Source organism: Ambystoma mexicanum, chromosome 13 (assembly GCF_040938575.1).
Source record: "Ambystoma mexicanum isolate Mex_15411 chromosome 13, UKY_AmexF1_1, whole genome shotgun sequence".
Lineage (NCBI taxonomy): Eukaryota > Metazoa > Chordata > Amphibia > Caudata > Ambystomatidae > Ambystoma > Ambystoma mexicanum.
Genome location: NC_090938.1, coordinates 471509854 through 471525374, shown reverse-complemented (window position 1 = coordinate 471525374; position 15521 = coordinate 471509854). Strand labels below are relative to the sequence as shown.

At 40.0% G+C, this 15521-nt stretch overlaps 1 protein-coding gene across 2 annotated transcripts in view; it reads right to left on the bottom strand.

Annotated features, from left to right (window-relative positions):
* Positions 1-5595, bottom strand: part of CDC27 (cell division cycle 27) — a 1618725-nt gene extending 1613130 nt beyond the window's left edge. The window contains exon 1 of one of the 2 annotated variants that reach the window (XM_069634092.1): positions 5418-5595. In XM_069634092.1, the coding sequence (XP_069490193.1) occupies positions 5418-5444 (27 nt within the window). In that variant the 5' untranslated portion in view covers positions 5445-5595. The remainder of the gene's footprint in view (positions 1-5417) is intronic. The other variant, XM_069634093.1, reaches the window with a different exon arrangement.
* Positions 5596-15521: the final 9926 nt, after the last annotated feature.

Here is a 15521-nt window from a genome sequence, read left to right as displayed (position 1 = left end):
TAAATAAAATAAAGTCAATTGATTAAATAACATTAGCAGCTTAAAGTGTTTTATGTCAAAAACACTTGCAAAAAAAACTATTGCAGATCCTAAATGTTCATTGAAATTTAATTTTAAAAATGTCAGATTGATTTTCCATGAGATTTGGGGATATTCAGGCAACATGTGCCGCAAGACTTCTGAAGAACATGTTTTGAAGTCCTCTCGAGGCCACCAAGAAATTGCATCTACATTCCATCAGACTAACACATTCAAGAGCCAAGCATCTTAAGGTTTCAATTTCATTAGATTTACAAAAACAACCAGTTCTGGCATCGTGTAATTTGACTTATACAACCCAAAATCTCATTAGAAGTTAAAAGATTGAATCTTCATTTTAAAAAATACTGTCTCCAGCGGGCATCCGGAAATGTTATCAAATAATTTGTAAGCTTGTGCATTGTCTCATCCAATACAATATAATGATGGAAGCAAGCTCTTCAACCCAATAAGCTTTCCAGAGCCACTTTTTAATCTCTAAAGGATTAGTAATGAAAAGCTCCAGGGAAGACTCAAGCGAGGTCAAGGTTAACCAATTTACACGCACGTCTCCACTCAGTTATTTAAAAAACTCTACCGTTGGCTACTTGGAAAAAAACGGTTGTATAACGAGTCCTCACAGGCATAGACAAAACCTTCCATGCAACCACTGCCTTAATTGATAACAAGCCAAGTTCAAAATGAACCAAAGAAGTGGGCGTTCCCATAGGTAGAAATAACACCCGTTTCCAGAAAAAACCTTCAAGACCACACCATGGCACTCTCTCCCAACTTAAAATAGTCTCCGATCCATATGTAAGCACCGAATCACTGGAATACGTTTGAATTTATAAAATGTTAGTAAGGGGAGACCAGAAAATCAACCATTTAAGCTTACGAAGGCAGTTTAAAAAAAAAAAAAAAAAAAAAAATGAAGTTTCAAATACATATCTGTAGGTTGAGATTAGCGGATATTTAAAAAACCTAGGTACACAAACGCAGAGACAATTTCTAGATTCCCGTTCGAGAATGAACATATGAATACTGGGACTAGTTTATTCTTTTGTGGTTTCATAATCATAACCTTCGCTTTATTTGTACTCACAGTCAACTCCTTTTCCAATGCATACTGCTGAAATCCCGAGATCTGACACTGCAAGCCGATCAGCGTCTGATCCAATAAATTAGATAATCTACATATAGCAGCCAGTTATCAATAAGGGAGTCCAGCCTAGGAAGAAAGCAATGGGCTTTTTTAAAGGGTTGCACTAATATCTGCAATAATGGAAGCAAGGACACATCTCGGCTTCAATCCACCTTTGGTTTCAATAGGCAATGATAGAAGGCCCTCAGAATTTAACCTCTGGAAATTAATGTCAATTATCCATGGTATTCAGTCCCAGAAATTCCAAATGTAAAGCACTGCATTTAAGAATAGGGGGGCATTGAGTTAGAACAGGGGACCTGGTATAATTTTCTGGGCATGCACTTTGCAAGTAACCTTGGATGGGCCTACCAGCTGCTGAAGGCTAAGGAGAAGAACAGTGGAGCTTTGGAAAAATTCTACTTCAAACATGGTGGGGGCGCTATTAAACCGGTTCTAGAAACGTAAAAGATGCAGGCTAAGACATGTTTTTCTTGCTTTAAACAAGAAAATAACCCTCATTACAAGGTTACCGGCAACCTCAGTTTACCATTTCCGCTGCCCGATATCCAGGTAATACCAGGATATTCTGGGCATTGGAGAAGTTCCCATTGCCGTGGAGTCCCATAGGTAGGGCGCCAGATAAGATTTGGAAATGGGAGTATTTTTCTACACATTTTTTAAAGTTGGGAGTAAAAATGCTAGTCCAATTTCCAATGTGAGTATTTTATAAGCGAGTAAAAAATATATGGTTTAATTGAGAAACAGAAATATTTATTTCTTTGCACCTAGTTGTTCATGCACATTAAGAGATACATGTTTACTTCTTCCTCTCAGGCAGTTCAGAGCTGTGAGGGTGAAAGCAAGGGCGCAAGATTCTACATGTCTTTTCTATTGGGAGTATTTGTACTCCCTATTTTTAGGGTGAATTTTCCAATTTTTAGGGAGTAAAAGTGGCCGATCTGTAGGGCTGCCCATAGGACTCCATGGGAAAGGGAACAATGAAGCACCAGCACTGTTGTCAACAGTACTGGCGGTTCCGTGATGTTTCTGCTGGTAGGAACCTAAACTAGGTATTTTGTGATGTTTGCGCACCTGTTGGCTTTGTGTCGAATAAAGGTCCAACAACAACAATAAGAAATAATGAAGTTGGTGATGAGTGATGCAAACAAAGTCATTCTTGAGTGGATTTTTAATGAGGTAATGCTGCTGCTTACTGTAAAATCATTGCCAGTTTTTTCTGCCCAAGTTGGCACCACTTGAAGCTGAACTTTTGCCCAAAAAGTGAGGTATATATTGTTCCTGCTCTAGGTAAACATACACATGAAGACATTACCATCACAGGGTTCGGAATTGATGGAAGCTATTTAGAACATTGTTATAACTCAGGAGAGCCTGGGCGGTTGAACGCCAACAGCCATCAGGAACTACTTTGGACTCCTGGGTCATCTGGTACCATAGACACATACCTACGCGACATTAACTGTTTGAGAATCTGTATAATGGAACATGCGAGAAACAATGGGTTTTGTGTGATCAAAATACAATGATGTTTTACATCTCATGTGGGAGCTAGATTTGTGGCACGCTAGGTCCTCGTTCCCCAGAGGTAGCTCCTACTCACTCTGATACAGGATGCCCAGGAGCTGCTTTTAGCGGTTGGTCATCAATTCCTTATTCGATTCCCAACAGGACTCTTATTTGCACCTAGGAAAGGGAATCAGCTAATCATGTGGCTGGAAATGCAGGTGAGAACACCGTACTGCCTGCATCTTCCAGCCACCCAAGGCCCTTCTCTGGGTGGTGCCATCTTGATTGTGGCGAGGCAACTGGGAGCCTCCCTATGTCCCAATCCTCCTTCGCACCTCCAAAGAGATTCTGCTCCCTCTCCCCATCCCCTCTCTCCCCACTTACCTGCTGGAAGGAAGCTTGGTGCTCCGGAACCGGCGCTCCTCCCACCCACCGGCATTAAATGGGGAGGTCCCTTTACCTATGGCAGTGGGCATTTCTTTTTTAGAAAACGTGTTTAGACACATACATTGCCACGTTTCTGAGGAACTTGGCATATAGTCACTTTCTAAACCATAGTATTATTCCCATAACAGCAAAAGGAAAACTCTGAAAGAATCAGAATCCCAACCATCCACATTTGAAAAAATTAACTTGACATATTTAAAATAATTCCAAGTTAATGCCATTCGTGGGATAACGTGTCAAATATGGAGGACAAAAGTTATCACTTGTAAGATATACAAGTAAATTGGGTGTGCCCCAATTCTCGTGTGCGTGGATCCATGCAAGTGCAGATTCAAAGAATGTAAAAAACTAAATTTGAAAATGTAAAAACACTATTGACACGAGAACAGATTGTGGCGAGTCAGAATAAGCATGAAATGTACCATGCTCTGACTCCTGTAATAAACGTATGTGGTCTTCATTACTAGCTTGCATTTTTTGATCATGTATGATGTGGCATTTATAACGTGTCTATACACAAGTGTTTCAAAGCACGACGAGGCAAGGGAGGGGGAACAAAAGGAGGACAGACAGCGATCCTACTAGCCCAGGTGTCATTCATATTGCGAGTGCATGGGATGGGGGGGGGGGGCAGTACAGTACAAGGGAATAGATAATAGCAATAAGTAGGGTAACGGCCATCAAGTGCAAGGTGAAGTGCAGACATCAGGTGTCAAGTGCTAATAGGGGGCCTGCAGGGATAAGAAACTGTGCCCAAGTCCGGGGGTGGGGGGGGGTGCCAGACAGGCAGTGCAAGTGTGAGACTGGCAGTGGAGGACCTGGGCCCAAGATCAGAGTTTGTCCAGGTAACCAGTGCAGATCAGGTTACAGCCAGGTGGTCAGCAGGAGAGGGGAGGAAAACTTAAGTCTGAGCTGTATGTGAAGCAAGAAAGTGCATGAATGTGTACATATATAGTCTGCAGGTAAAATAATTTTCCTTGACAAAAAAAACACCAATTAATTTTATAAAGTTCACGGGAAATTAAGGCAGTACAGAAGTGGGGACCATCTGTGGTGCCATCTTGAAAAACACAGCTGAAATGTTAATGAAACTAAAAAAGAGCCCAACGTTTTTTCAAGTTACACAAATAGTATTAAATGTGGCACACCAAAACAGAAGTCGCCATAATGTGTACCATTTAAAACTACACAATCTGAGTGGAATAATGCACTCAAATGCCAATTGGGCGATGTTAAGACTGCATAAGTCAAGGCATTCCCTGCAGAAATGGAAGAACGTGCAATCAATGAAATAAAATATCGTTTTAACTCTATAACACCAATTTCATCAGTCCACCATGTCAATGTGCAAACATTCATGCTTGCTTATATACCATTTAAAATAATAAATGCAAGCTACAAGTGATATCAGGAAATGTGACAAACTCATCTATCCAGGGGGCAATGTATAGAAAAAGCGGGGTAGGTTTTCTTACAAAAGCATTGTAGTAGGTGTGGTGCATGGATTCTGTTGGCTTATTTACTTTAGAGATTCAACATTAAAAAAAAAATGTTACCCCCGCCCACAAGCAAGGCTTTGTCATTGAGGATGCAGACAACCATGTTCATATCGCTCTTCAACAATTAGTTCACGATCAATATAACTGCATTGTAAAGCATTTTACTTCAGAATCTTAAGAGTAAAACACTGGCTGACAAAATGTCACTGCCTTCCTTGGAAAGTCTACACAGGGGAGAAGCAGGTTATAAACTTATTCATGGGGGCAGAGGTGCACACATAGAAATGATGAAGGCACATTGTGGGTGAATAGAGGCGAGTAAATGTTAGAAAATAACATTTTCTTGCTAACCATACACGTACTACTCGTTTGAGAGCGTAGACCAAAAAACGAGCACACTATCGTTTTCTATATGTACTGATTGGAGATGTGTCATTAAAACTATAAGCCAGGCAGGCATGAGTTCACTGGATAGTTAGCAGGTAGTAACCAGCGCTCTTTATTAATGGGAGCAGCAAGTACCGGGTCAGTGATGATGGGCTTCTCGTGTAATACCCCCATGACACTCCCACAGTATTTTCCTGGCAGGCAGACTGGTCATAGCAGCCATAGGAACCTCGGGCCTGGGCTGTGCCCGCCACAAGAGCTCGGGCACCTAGGCCTCGGCTGCTCGCCCTCAGACCGGGGTATCGAGTGATTGCAGTGGCCGAGCAGAAGCTCAAAGGCCCGGCCTGGCTGACGGTGTGGAGGCCCGGTTGCTAGGGCTTGGTTAGCCGTACCTGTACGGGCTCCTGCAGCACCGTCATCCTCTCCCCTGTGCCTCCCTGCCCGCAGCTCAGAGCACTCGGTGGCGGTCAGGGTACTAGACTCACGCCGGCGGCCCCCGGCTGCCAATGCTCATTTAAACTCACAGCGACCGTTACCGAGGAGAGCCGAGTACCACCGAACCTGCTCGGGATGGGAAACGAAGCGTGCCGGAAGCAAGGAGCCGAGAATTGCCGAACACGCACAAGAATTAGCAACGGGCGGAAACAAACAACCGAGAGTGGTCTTATCTTGTGGACTCAGAAGCTTAATGATTCCGAAATGTTCCTTAAGAGTCGGAGACAGCTGTTAAATTGGAATCAGCGGAACTGGGATAACCTGGATGTTTAATCTGATAGCCATCAATTAAATTGCTTCCTAACATAGCTCTCAACTCACACGCTTTTGGCGGGTGTCACCCGCATTGTAAAGAGCTGACTCACCCGCCAAGCCTCCTGCACACCCATTCATTCCAATGGGCGTCTCACCCGCCAAAAACAAAATTGGGTGATTTCACCCACTTTTGGACACACATGGTTGAAAGCTATGTACATATTTCAAGAGAAACCACAAGGGGGTGGTGATAGCTCAGGTTCCTTCTGACACACTTACTAGGGGCTGATTCAGAGCTTGTGCAGATGATAGTGTTGACTTGAAAGCCTACATTCTCCCCTCCAGTTTCCAGCACCACCATTCTGGGGTGTGTGGAACTACTGGAGGGGAAATGTGCTTCCCAGCAGCAAAAGCTACATAAATATTCCAACTACATTGAAACATCAGTTCCAGTGGCACTGCAAGCATTTTCTGTTTTTTTTCTTTTTTTCTGTTTAGAAATTGTTATTAGATTCTTGTATAAGCAAATAGTAAAAGAGCAGGTAAACCATTTCTGAAACAATTATATACTCTCAAGTATCAAAACGAATACAATAGATCATAAATAAGTTAAGTAAGATAGGATCAATGAATTTTTATGTTGAATAGTAATTATGACAAACATGGGGAAACGTGGACAAAGATACAGGATACAAGACAGTAGTAAAGGCCAGGGTAGGAATAACAGAGATTAAATGCTGGTAATATTCAGTCATGAGTATTGAGGTATTGAATAAACACATTCTATTTTTTGCCAAATTTGTGCAAACAGTCAAAAGAAGAAGCATGACATTTTTCAATCCAATGGGTGGAACAAATAGAATTCCACAAGGTATTGTAAGAAAGGTTAGTTGCATTCTTCTAGTTATACGTAATGTTTTGAAAAGCACTATTTATGAACAAATTAGAGGAGAATCAATTTGTTTTATAGCTGGATTAACAATATGATATGATATGGCATTTATAACGCGCCTATACACAAGTGTTGCAAGGCGCGATGAGGCAAGGGAGGGGGAACAAAGGGGAGGACAGAACAACGATCCTACTAGGCCAGGTGTCATTCCTATCGCACATGTGCAAGGGAGGGAGAAAGGGAAAAGTGTGTGGGGGAAGGGAGAGGGGAAAGTGCAGTACATGGGATAATTGAATAAATAAGATAAAATCGGCCACTGGTGGCAAGTGCAAGGTAAGTGCAGATATAAGTGCTGATGGGGGACTGTAGGGATACAGAAATCAGTCGCCCGGTGCAGGGGGTGCCAGGGAGGCAGTGCAGGAGGGCAACTGGCGGGGCCTGTGAATCAGAAAGGGTGGCCGGGTAACCAGTGCAGTTTCTGCCAGGAGTTCAGCAGGGGAGAAGGGGGGAGAAAGCAGAGGCAAAGAGGAAGGTTTTGAGGTGCTTCCGGAACCGGAGATGGTTCTCCTCAAGTTTCAGAGAGGCAGGAAGGCTGTTCCAAAGGGAGGCCCCTGCCGAAGAGAGAGATCTACCACCAACTTGTTGCTTGGAGAAGCGACTGACCCTGAGGGAGTTGGATGCAGATGCGCGAAGAGCTCGAGAATGAAGATATTTAGGAAGAGAGAACAACAGAACCAATCATAAGGTTAGAGAGCATTAGAGGTTCTGCTAAATGAAAGATTAATTGCAAATGTGCCTGAATCTTAGTCCAAAAAGCATATACATATTTACATTTCAAAATTAAATGAGGAAAATCTGCATTTGGTTCATGTCATGACCAACAGTTATTGGATGAGTTGTATACAACGTAAGCAATATGCAGTGGAGTGAGAAAGGCACAGTGAAAAATGAAAAAAATAAGTTTTGGCAAGTTTGGAGGCGACGGATGTAGAAAGACACATTTTCCAAATGTTGGTCCAAAGATCCAGGGTATTTGAAAGTTCCAGTCAATTTCCCATTGTCTGATAATACTGAGAATGAATGGATTGGGAGAAGGGGGATCGTTTAGGAATGCATATAGGCTGGCGGCACTAATAAAGAGACTGCTAGTTTAAAAAGTCAAAAAGGTGAAGGGGATTTTTGGGTCAATGTAGGCAGGGATTTAGTTATTGATTTAATTAGAATGTGTGAAAGGGAAGGTCTGAATCAGGGATATTGTATTGTGAACAAATCTTTGTCAAGGGAATTTTTTCGAAATTGTGAAAAAGTTGTTTGATAAATTTGATGCCTGATAACTACCATCAGTAAATGGAAGTGAGATTAGATTTGGTGGAATATTGTTTATGGAACCAGTGAAAGATGTCATCTGAATTGGTTTTAGCGAAATAATTAGCGGGGAGTTTATTCCAGATATTTTTAAAGAGGTGTATCATAAAGTGCCACGCATTGCCATCGATAAATTAAAACTTCCCAAATCTTTAGGGAGGGCAAATACCCAGATTTCCAGTTATATCATAAAGCTTTTGTCCTAAAACAACTAATGATCTTTAAACATTATGAATCCCACCTTGATAATGCTCCTCTCTGGATTAATATTGAATTAGCTTCAATATCAATCCAGAGAGGAGCATTATCAAGGTGGGATTCATAATGTTTAAAGATAATTAGTTGTTTTAGGTCAGAAGCTTTATGATATAATTGAAAATCTGGGAATTGGACCCCCCTAAAGATTTGGGAAGTTTTAATTTATTGATGGCAATGTGCTGCACTTTATGATTCCATAGGAATTTAAGAAGAAGGGAATCATGTTTTTTGTAGAAAGAAGCGCAAATTACAGTGGGGTCATGGATAATGAATAGAGGATAATGGGAGGGATCATAATTTCTATAGTATTAAGGCATCCCCACCAAGAAAGAAAAAGAGGTGACCATCTTGAAGTCATATCTGTAACTTTTTCAATTAGAAGGTTGGTGTTGAGATAAACAGTAGTGTGAATATCTTTAGCGATTTGAAGCCCTAAACATTTAATATGTGAGGGTTGCCATGACATGCCAAAAAGAGGGATATTAGTATGGTTGCATGCATTAGTGAGTAGCATGACCTCTGATTAATTTGTGTCCTGAGACAGTTTTTTTTTTTTATTGTTGTTTTGGTCGCAAAAGGCTGACCTTTCAACAAAATTTATACAAAATGTATAAAAAATGTAAATATCATAAAAGGGAAAATTAATAAAATCGAAAAAAAATCAATACATTTACATTAACACTCAAAACAAAAGTACAATCATTAATCTACAATTAAACAAAAGTTATTAAGTTAATCAACATCATTATCATTCTGCTTTATATTCAGACAATTTAGAAATTTTACAACTGCGTATCTCATACATTTTGAATTCCCACTATGTAATATTAGCCACAATTGGTCAGGCATATTGATGGTGATTTCATTAAACAGATGTTTGAAATAAAAAATGTGTACTGATAACAATTCAACACACTCGACTACCAGGTGTTTCAATGTTTCCACATCTTGGTTACAAAAACGGCATACATGTACAGATATCTTCCATTTATGTAATATTTCTCTTGTGGGCCATATATTCAATCTGAATCGCATAAAATCTGTACGTTGACTTGGAGTAGGGGATTGCTTTAGATATTTTTCCACTTGACCTTGGACTTTAAGAGTGAATGGATTCTGAATGAATTTCTGAATTTTCATGCAGGCATTTCTTGTCTTAATCCAATCAGATCTCCACAATTAAAATGTGGCCCTATTCGGATTTTCAATTATCATCTGCTAGCAATAAATGTCTAGATATAATTATAAGTAGCCCATTAGTGCTTTCCTTCATTATACATTTTCTGTACAATTGGCATACTTTCCATTTATAGACTGCATAAAATTAAATTAACCCCAATTCATGTCTAATAAGCGGCATGGATTCTGACATTGGTAGTATAAGAGATTTTTTCCAATATGCATTTTCGTACTTAGACCAATAAGCATAAGTTTGCCATTTTTTGGATTCAGACCCGTATAAAATGGTAGGGACAAACTTTTGTTTATAATATGTAATCAATGCTTCTATGGTAAATTTACAATATTTTGCTCAGATGATTCGCACTTGCGATAAAGCAGTATTATGTTTAATTTGGAGGTGATCTTCATAGGGTTTGTCAGATACATGGTCATTCATACATATCCCCAGATAGATATACGATTTTACTAAGCGGAGATCAGAATTCTGCAACTGCCAACGACATGTTTTTTGTCCTTTTTTAACGCCAAATTGCATAACTTGAGTTTTCATGATATTGATGCTAATACAATTTTTCCTGGCATAATTATCTAAGGTATTCAGCATGGTGCGTAGTCCTGCTGGTGTTTTGGATAAAAGCACAATGTCATCGGCATAAAGAAGCCAATTTATTGCTGTCCCATATAATTTCGGCTAGGATGAAAACATTAAACAAGGCAGAGGCTAGCAGACAAGCCTCTTTCAACCCCCGGGAGGTCTCTATGGGTTCCGACAACAAGCCATCATGACTCAGTCGTATCTGAATTGAGGTGTTCATATGTAATTCAAGTATCTATTTTAATATGCGCCATGGACAAGCCAAATCCATTAGTTTCTTGGATAATAGTTCTTTAGGAACAAGGTCAAAGGCTGACCTAAAGTCAACAAATGCTGCATATATAGGCTGTTTCGACTGTTTCCCTTGCTGAATGATAGCATTCAAGGTGATCAGGTTGATGGCAGTACCTAACCCTGGTAAAAACCCTGTTTGAAAAGGATCTCTATGGCTCAATTTATTTAGCCATTTACTAAATTCACCCAATATCATACGGGCAAAAAAATTTGCCGGCCGATCTAAAAGTGCGATCGGTCTATAAGATGTAGGATTTGCACAATCTCCTTTCTTAAATATGGGGAGAATAATCAAGGTTTTCCAGGTCAAAGGGATAGGCCCTGTCACCATGATGTTCTTGAATATAAGATATAAGATGTCCCCATAGATCTATATTTTGTTTTAGCATAGCATTATGGAGCCCATCAGGGCCACTGGCTCGGGAGGTACTCAACTTCGATATAAAAAATGTATATCCTCCCGATCAAAGTTCACATTGTGATCAGCAACAATTCTGTCCCTATCTAGATGAATATTCGAGAACTGTGTAGCATAAACATTATCCAAAAAAATTCTCCATTGCTGTTCACAAATAGGGTTTATTTGCATAGTGGTCTGATTTTTAGTGGAGCTGTTATTTAATAGAGCCCACATACCCCCCGACAATTTCAAAATAATCTGTTTCATCCTATCTTCTCCATCATGTTGATGTTGTAAGGCACGACGGCCTCTTAGCCATCTTTTATAACCACTTTTTAATTGCTTTATCTGTTCAAGGTTGGCTACAAGGGTGATCCTAGACACATTAGAGAGCATCTTTATGTGTTTCCTTAATTCACTCTTTTTACCTTTGACCTCTAAATCAAAGGCATGAAGATGGCACTGGTTACCCCGTTTAGTGTTCGCTCCCACTGTTTCAAATAGTTGCATAGCATGGACATAACATGCACTGACACAATCATTACCATCAGAATATAAATCACTCAAAACTTGTTTGTACCAACATATTTTCAACTTAGACCATTTTATACGATTGCCAGTGTTATTAACCTGTAAATCAGACATGCTAACATTGAAAGTCTTTTTCTTTTTCATAGGCCATTCACATGTCAGGCATAATTGGCTATGTTCGCTCAGAATTGTTGGCTTTACAGAAAAGGCTGATATTTTACTCAGAAAGTGGTCATTCACATAGATATCTAAAATTGCATGACCACTGTCATTACGCCATGTGGCCTTGGGAGGGACATCTCCTTGTACAGAACCATTCACCATAATAAAGTTTCTATCAGCCATGATTGTTGACCAACGATGTTCATCCAACATGCACCCATCATTTTTCATAGACAATAGATGTAAATTTAAGTCCCCCATTATGAATGTATTGATAATGGATTCATCTAATAGCAGCTGATCAAGAATTGTGGATAGTTGTTCAAAGAATTCCTTGGGAGAAAGATGTTTCTTACCCCAATAAATCTTCACAATGGCACTGAAACCTTCACCATACTGGATCTTTACATATTGAAAGCGGGGTGAAGGGGATCTGTGCCATATAACTTCCAGATTGTTATCTATTCGGAAGGCCATCAACAGACCTGCCATTGGTCGTCCCTTCAACGGCTCAATAGCGGGTACCCCATGAATATCATACTGATCTCAAACAGGTAAAGAATGAAGCCAGGTCTCCTGAAACACTATAATGTCCTATTGGAGGAGCTCCTTACTCTTATTATTGATAAAATGTTTATGTCCTCTCGTGTTCCAGGAGACTAGGCTTATAGATTCAGACCGCTGGGGTTGTTATGATCTCGAATTACGAGTTTGATTTATCCATGTATTTTGTGCACCTCTTGCCATCAATGGAAAGGAAACTGCATTATCACCATATATTCTGACTTTGGGACGATCAGATTTTATATTTTTCGAATCATAAGTAGTCAGATCTTGGGTCAATATAAAGCCTAAATTATAAAATGCAGTCCTTGCTAACCACAAAGTGTTTAAAACAACCCTTGACTGGATGAACAAACGTGCTTACGTTAGATCTGTGTTATTAACAAACCCCACTAAACTAATGTCAGCTGAGGTCAAATCCTCAAGTGCAGTAATTTCTGCACAGATGTTCAATAAACTGGCACGATTTAGATCATAGGTAGCAAACGGATAACCACGACATTTAATGAGCAGACAATGGTGATTTTTATATTGCGCATTCCCAATGTGTTTAGATGTCATTAGACAAGGCTCATTCTGTCGTGTTATAAGTGGCCTGCCATTTGTACACTCCGAGGTTACCAACACCTGGCCTCCATGAGGTGAGGGCTCATGATCTACTGTTGATTGTAGCAAACTTGGTCCTTTCAATAGTAGATCAATATTTGGTATACCACCAAAAGCTACATGCTTAGAATCGTTAGGCAACTCCTGATTAGATTTTCGAATGGGCTGTATGAGAGCAGCATTTTCCTTAGTGTATTTTTCTAAATGAAGCCCGTATTTCATCACGCAAGTCCTGTATCATACCAACAGTTTTTCTTGTGTCACTTCCGAGCACTGCTTGCACTTCAGGAGTAACCACGTTGGAGTTTGTGATGTGGGTCTCACTAACAGGTATTATCATTTGCGAGCTGCCTAGGTTCTTTAACTGTACATGTTTTACTAATTTTGGGGCATTTTCACTTCCATTTAAAGGGTCTTGAGAGGGAGGTGCCACAATAGCAACTAGATCATCAAGTGGTTTATATTTAAGAGATTCTTTCATTTTTTCTGGCTTTCTAGCTTGAAATTCAGTTTTCTTTTTTTTTGGCTGAAATAACAAGCCTTGCGGCTTTTTTAGCTTTCTTCACAGTATTCCCACTGTTAGTGATTTACATTTTTGACTATATGTATCTTGTTCATTAATCCGTGGGGGGGCCAAGGAAAGAACTTTTGGGTTACTGAACATTGGAGCAAATAGGGCGCCTTGCACCTTCGTGGTTAAATCCGTCAGTATAGCGATGTCTGGGCCAAGACTTCCTTCTGGAATAGATCCTTTTGCAGATGTCATATTATTTACTGGGTCTTTTGATACATCTACAGTAACATGTGAATCATGTGGTAAATGTGTCTGAGTACATTGACTCACCAGATTAGATGTCGATTTACTGATTACTAACCCGTGTGTAAATTGCTCTTTACTAAGTATCGAATGCAATACATGAATTTCATTAGTCTGTTTTGTTATCTTATCATCCAGTGATTCATACAGCTTTGCTAGAGACAGGAGAGCAGTATTCATGGCGCTCAAAGTATTGTTTAAAGCCGGCGCCTCGGGAAAGGAGAATCTGTTATCTTTATAAGGCACCTGGCAATCACGTATAAAATATGGGTGATTGTTATCAGGTTCATTAAGTCTTGTTCGTCTCACGGTAGGTGCTACGAATGAAAGATTTGATATACTAGAAGGTGATATTTCAAACAAGATTGGAGATTTATTTAGGTCCTGATTCTCTTTCTCTGATTGTTTTCAGATATCTGTTCTCTCTCTTTACCATCCGATGTTTGCCTGTTTGATCTATCATCAAATTGGATCAAGTTACCTGAATTGGAACAAATATACAACACCTCAGGTGTATCCAATTCATGATGGCTAGATATATTCATAAAGGCTAGCGTTTCTTCATCGATATCGCCCACTACTGTTAATTTTTTATACTCTGCTCTCAGTAAATGCTGGGCTTGAACTGAGCATAGTGGTATGCTTTTGGGCGGTGAAATGATTTGGGCGAGAGACGGTTTATCCACAGCATCAATTACTTGGGAGGTACATTTTTCCCCCGTTTTACAGGCTAGGGCTATGGTTGTATCCGCCACTTCTCTCCCCGCTTGTTCTGTTTGTGCAGTATGATCACCTGTTTGTGCAACATTCACTGTTTCGTTCGAGTCCTTAGTATCGGCCATATTCAACATTACACCAGAGGACGTACTACATGGATGTTGTGTGTTTGCATTCCCTTTTAAGGAAGCAGGTGTCATATTTTCCATTATCACATAGTCTATTTTACAAAACGTGCGAATATCTACATTAGAGAAGTCGCTCGCTTTTTGTCTTTGTTATCTTTAAGCCTTTTTGCAATAAAGGCTTTCTTGGATTGCAGGGGCAGAAGGTTGTATATTTCAGCCCCATTATCCGGCATACCCATTTTCAATGATATAATTTGTCTTGACATCATGGGCAGAAGGAACTTACAAATGCGTGATGACCTATCAATAATAACTGTAAATCAGTAAACCAGTGAAAAATCAAAACCTAAATATAATAAGTAAAGATTGTTTGCCACTCACACCAGGGATCCAATGCTCCCGTTCCCGCTGTCCAGCTAGATAGCGAGACAGCCAACACCTAAGCCACGCACGTCCGCCAACACACGTGCCCTCACGCGCATGCAAGAATATTTTGTAATGGAAAGGCTGGCTTGTGGGCGGGATTCCACTCTAAGTAAAAACAAACCACAGAAATGGAGGTTAGCGCCTGAGACAGTAGAGAATGTTGTTAATGGTAGTTATTAAATGTTGGATGGAGGAGGCTGGATTACAGAGGTAAAGTAGGATATCGTCTGCATAAGCAGATAATGTAATTTCTATATTATTTATAATATTACACCTTGATGCTGGTGTATGTTCTGATGCTTTGAAGGAGGGGTTCTAAAGCAAGATTAAATAGTAAGGGAGAAAGGGGACAGCCTTGGTGGGTTCCTCTTTCAATGTGAAAAGAGGAGGAGAGAGAATTATTGATTAGAATACGAGTGGTAGGAGAAGAGTAAAGAACTTTGACTAGATTAATAAAGTACGGAGGGAAGCCATGCCATAATAAAGAATGGAACATGAAAGTCCAAGAGACACGATCAAATGGTTTCTCAGCGTCGAGGGCTAGGAGGGCCAAATGGTCATGAGAATTTTGAGAGTGAGAAAGCGTGTTAAATAAGAGTCTGGTATTAGATGAAGCGTGTCGATTTTAGGATTTTAGGAAAAAAAGGTGAATCAGAATTGATAAAAGAAATGGGTCTGTAGTTTTTAATTAAAGAGGGGTCTTTATCAGGTTTGGCAAGGAGTAAGAGAAGGGTCTCACCAAAAGAACCAGGGCTTTGACCAATTTCAGAAAAGTATGAATACAACTCTAGAAGTTTTGGTGCAATAGA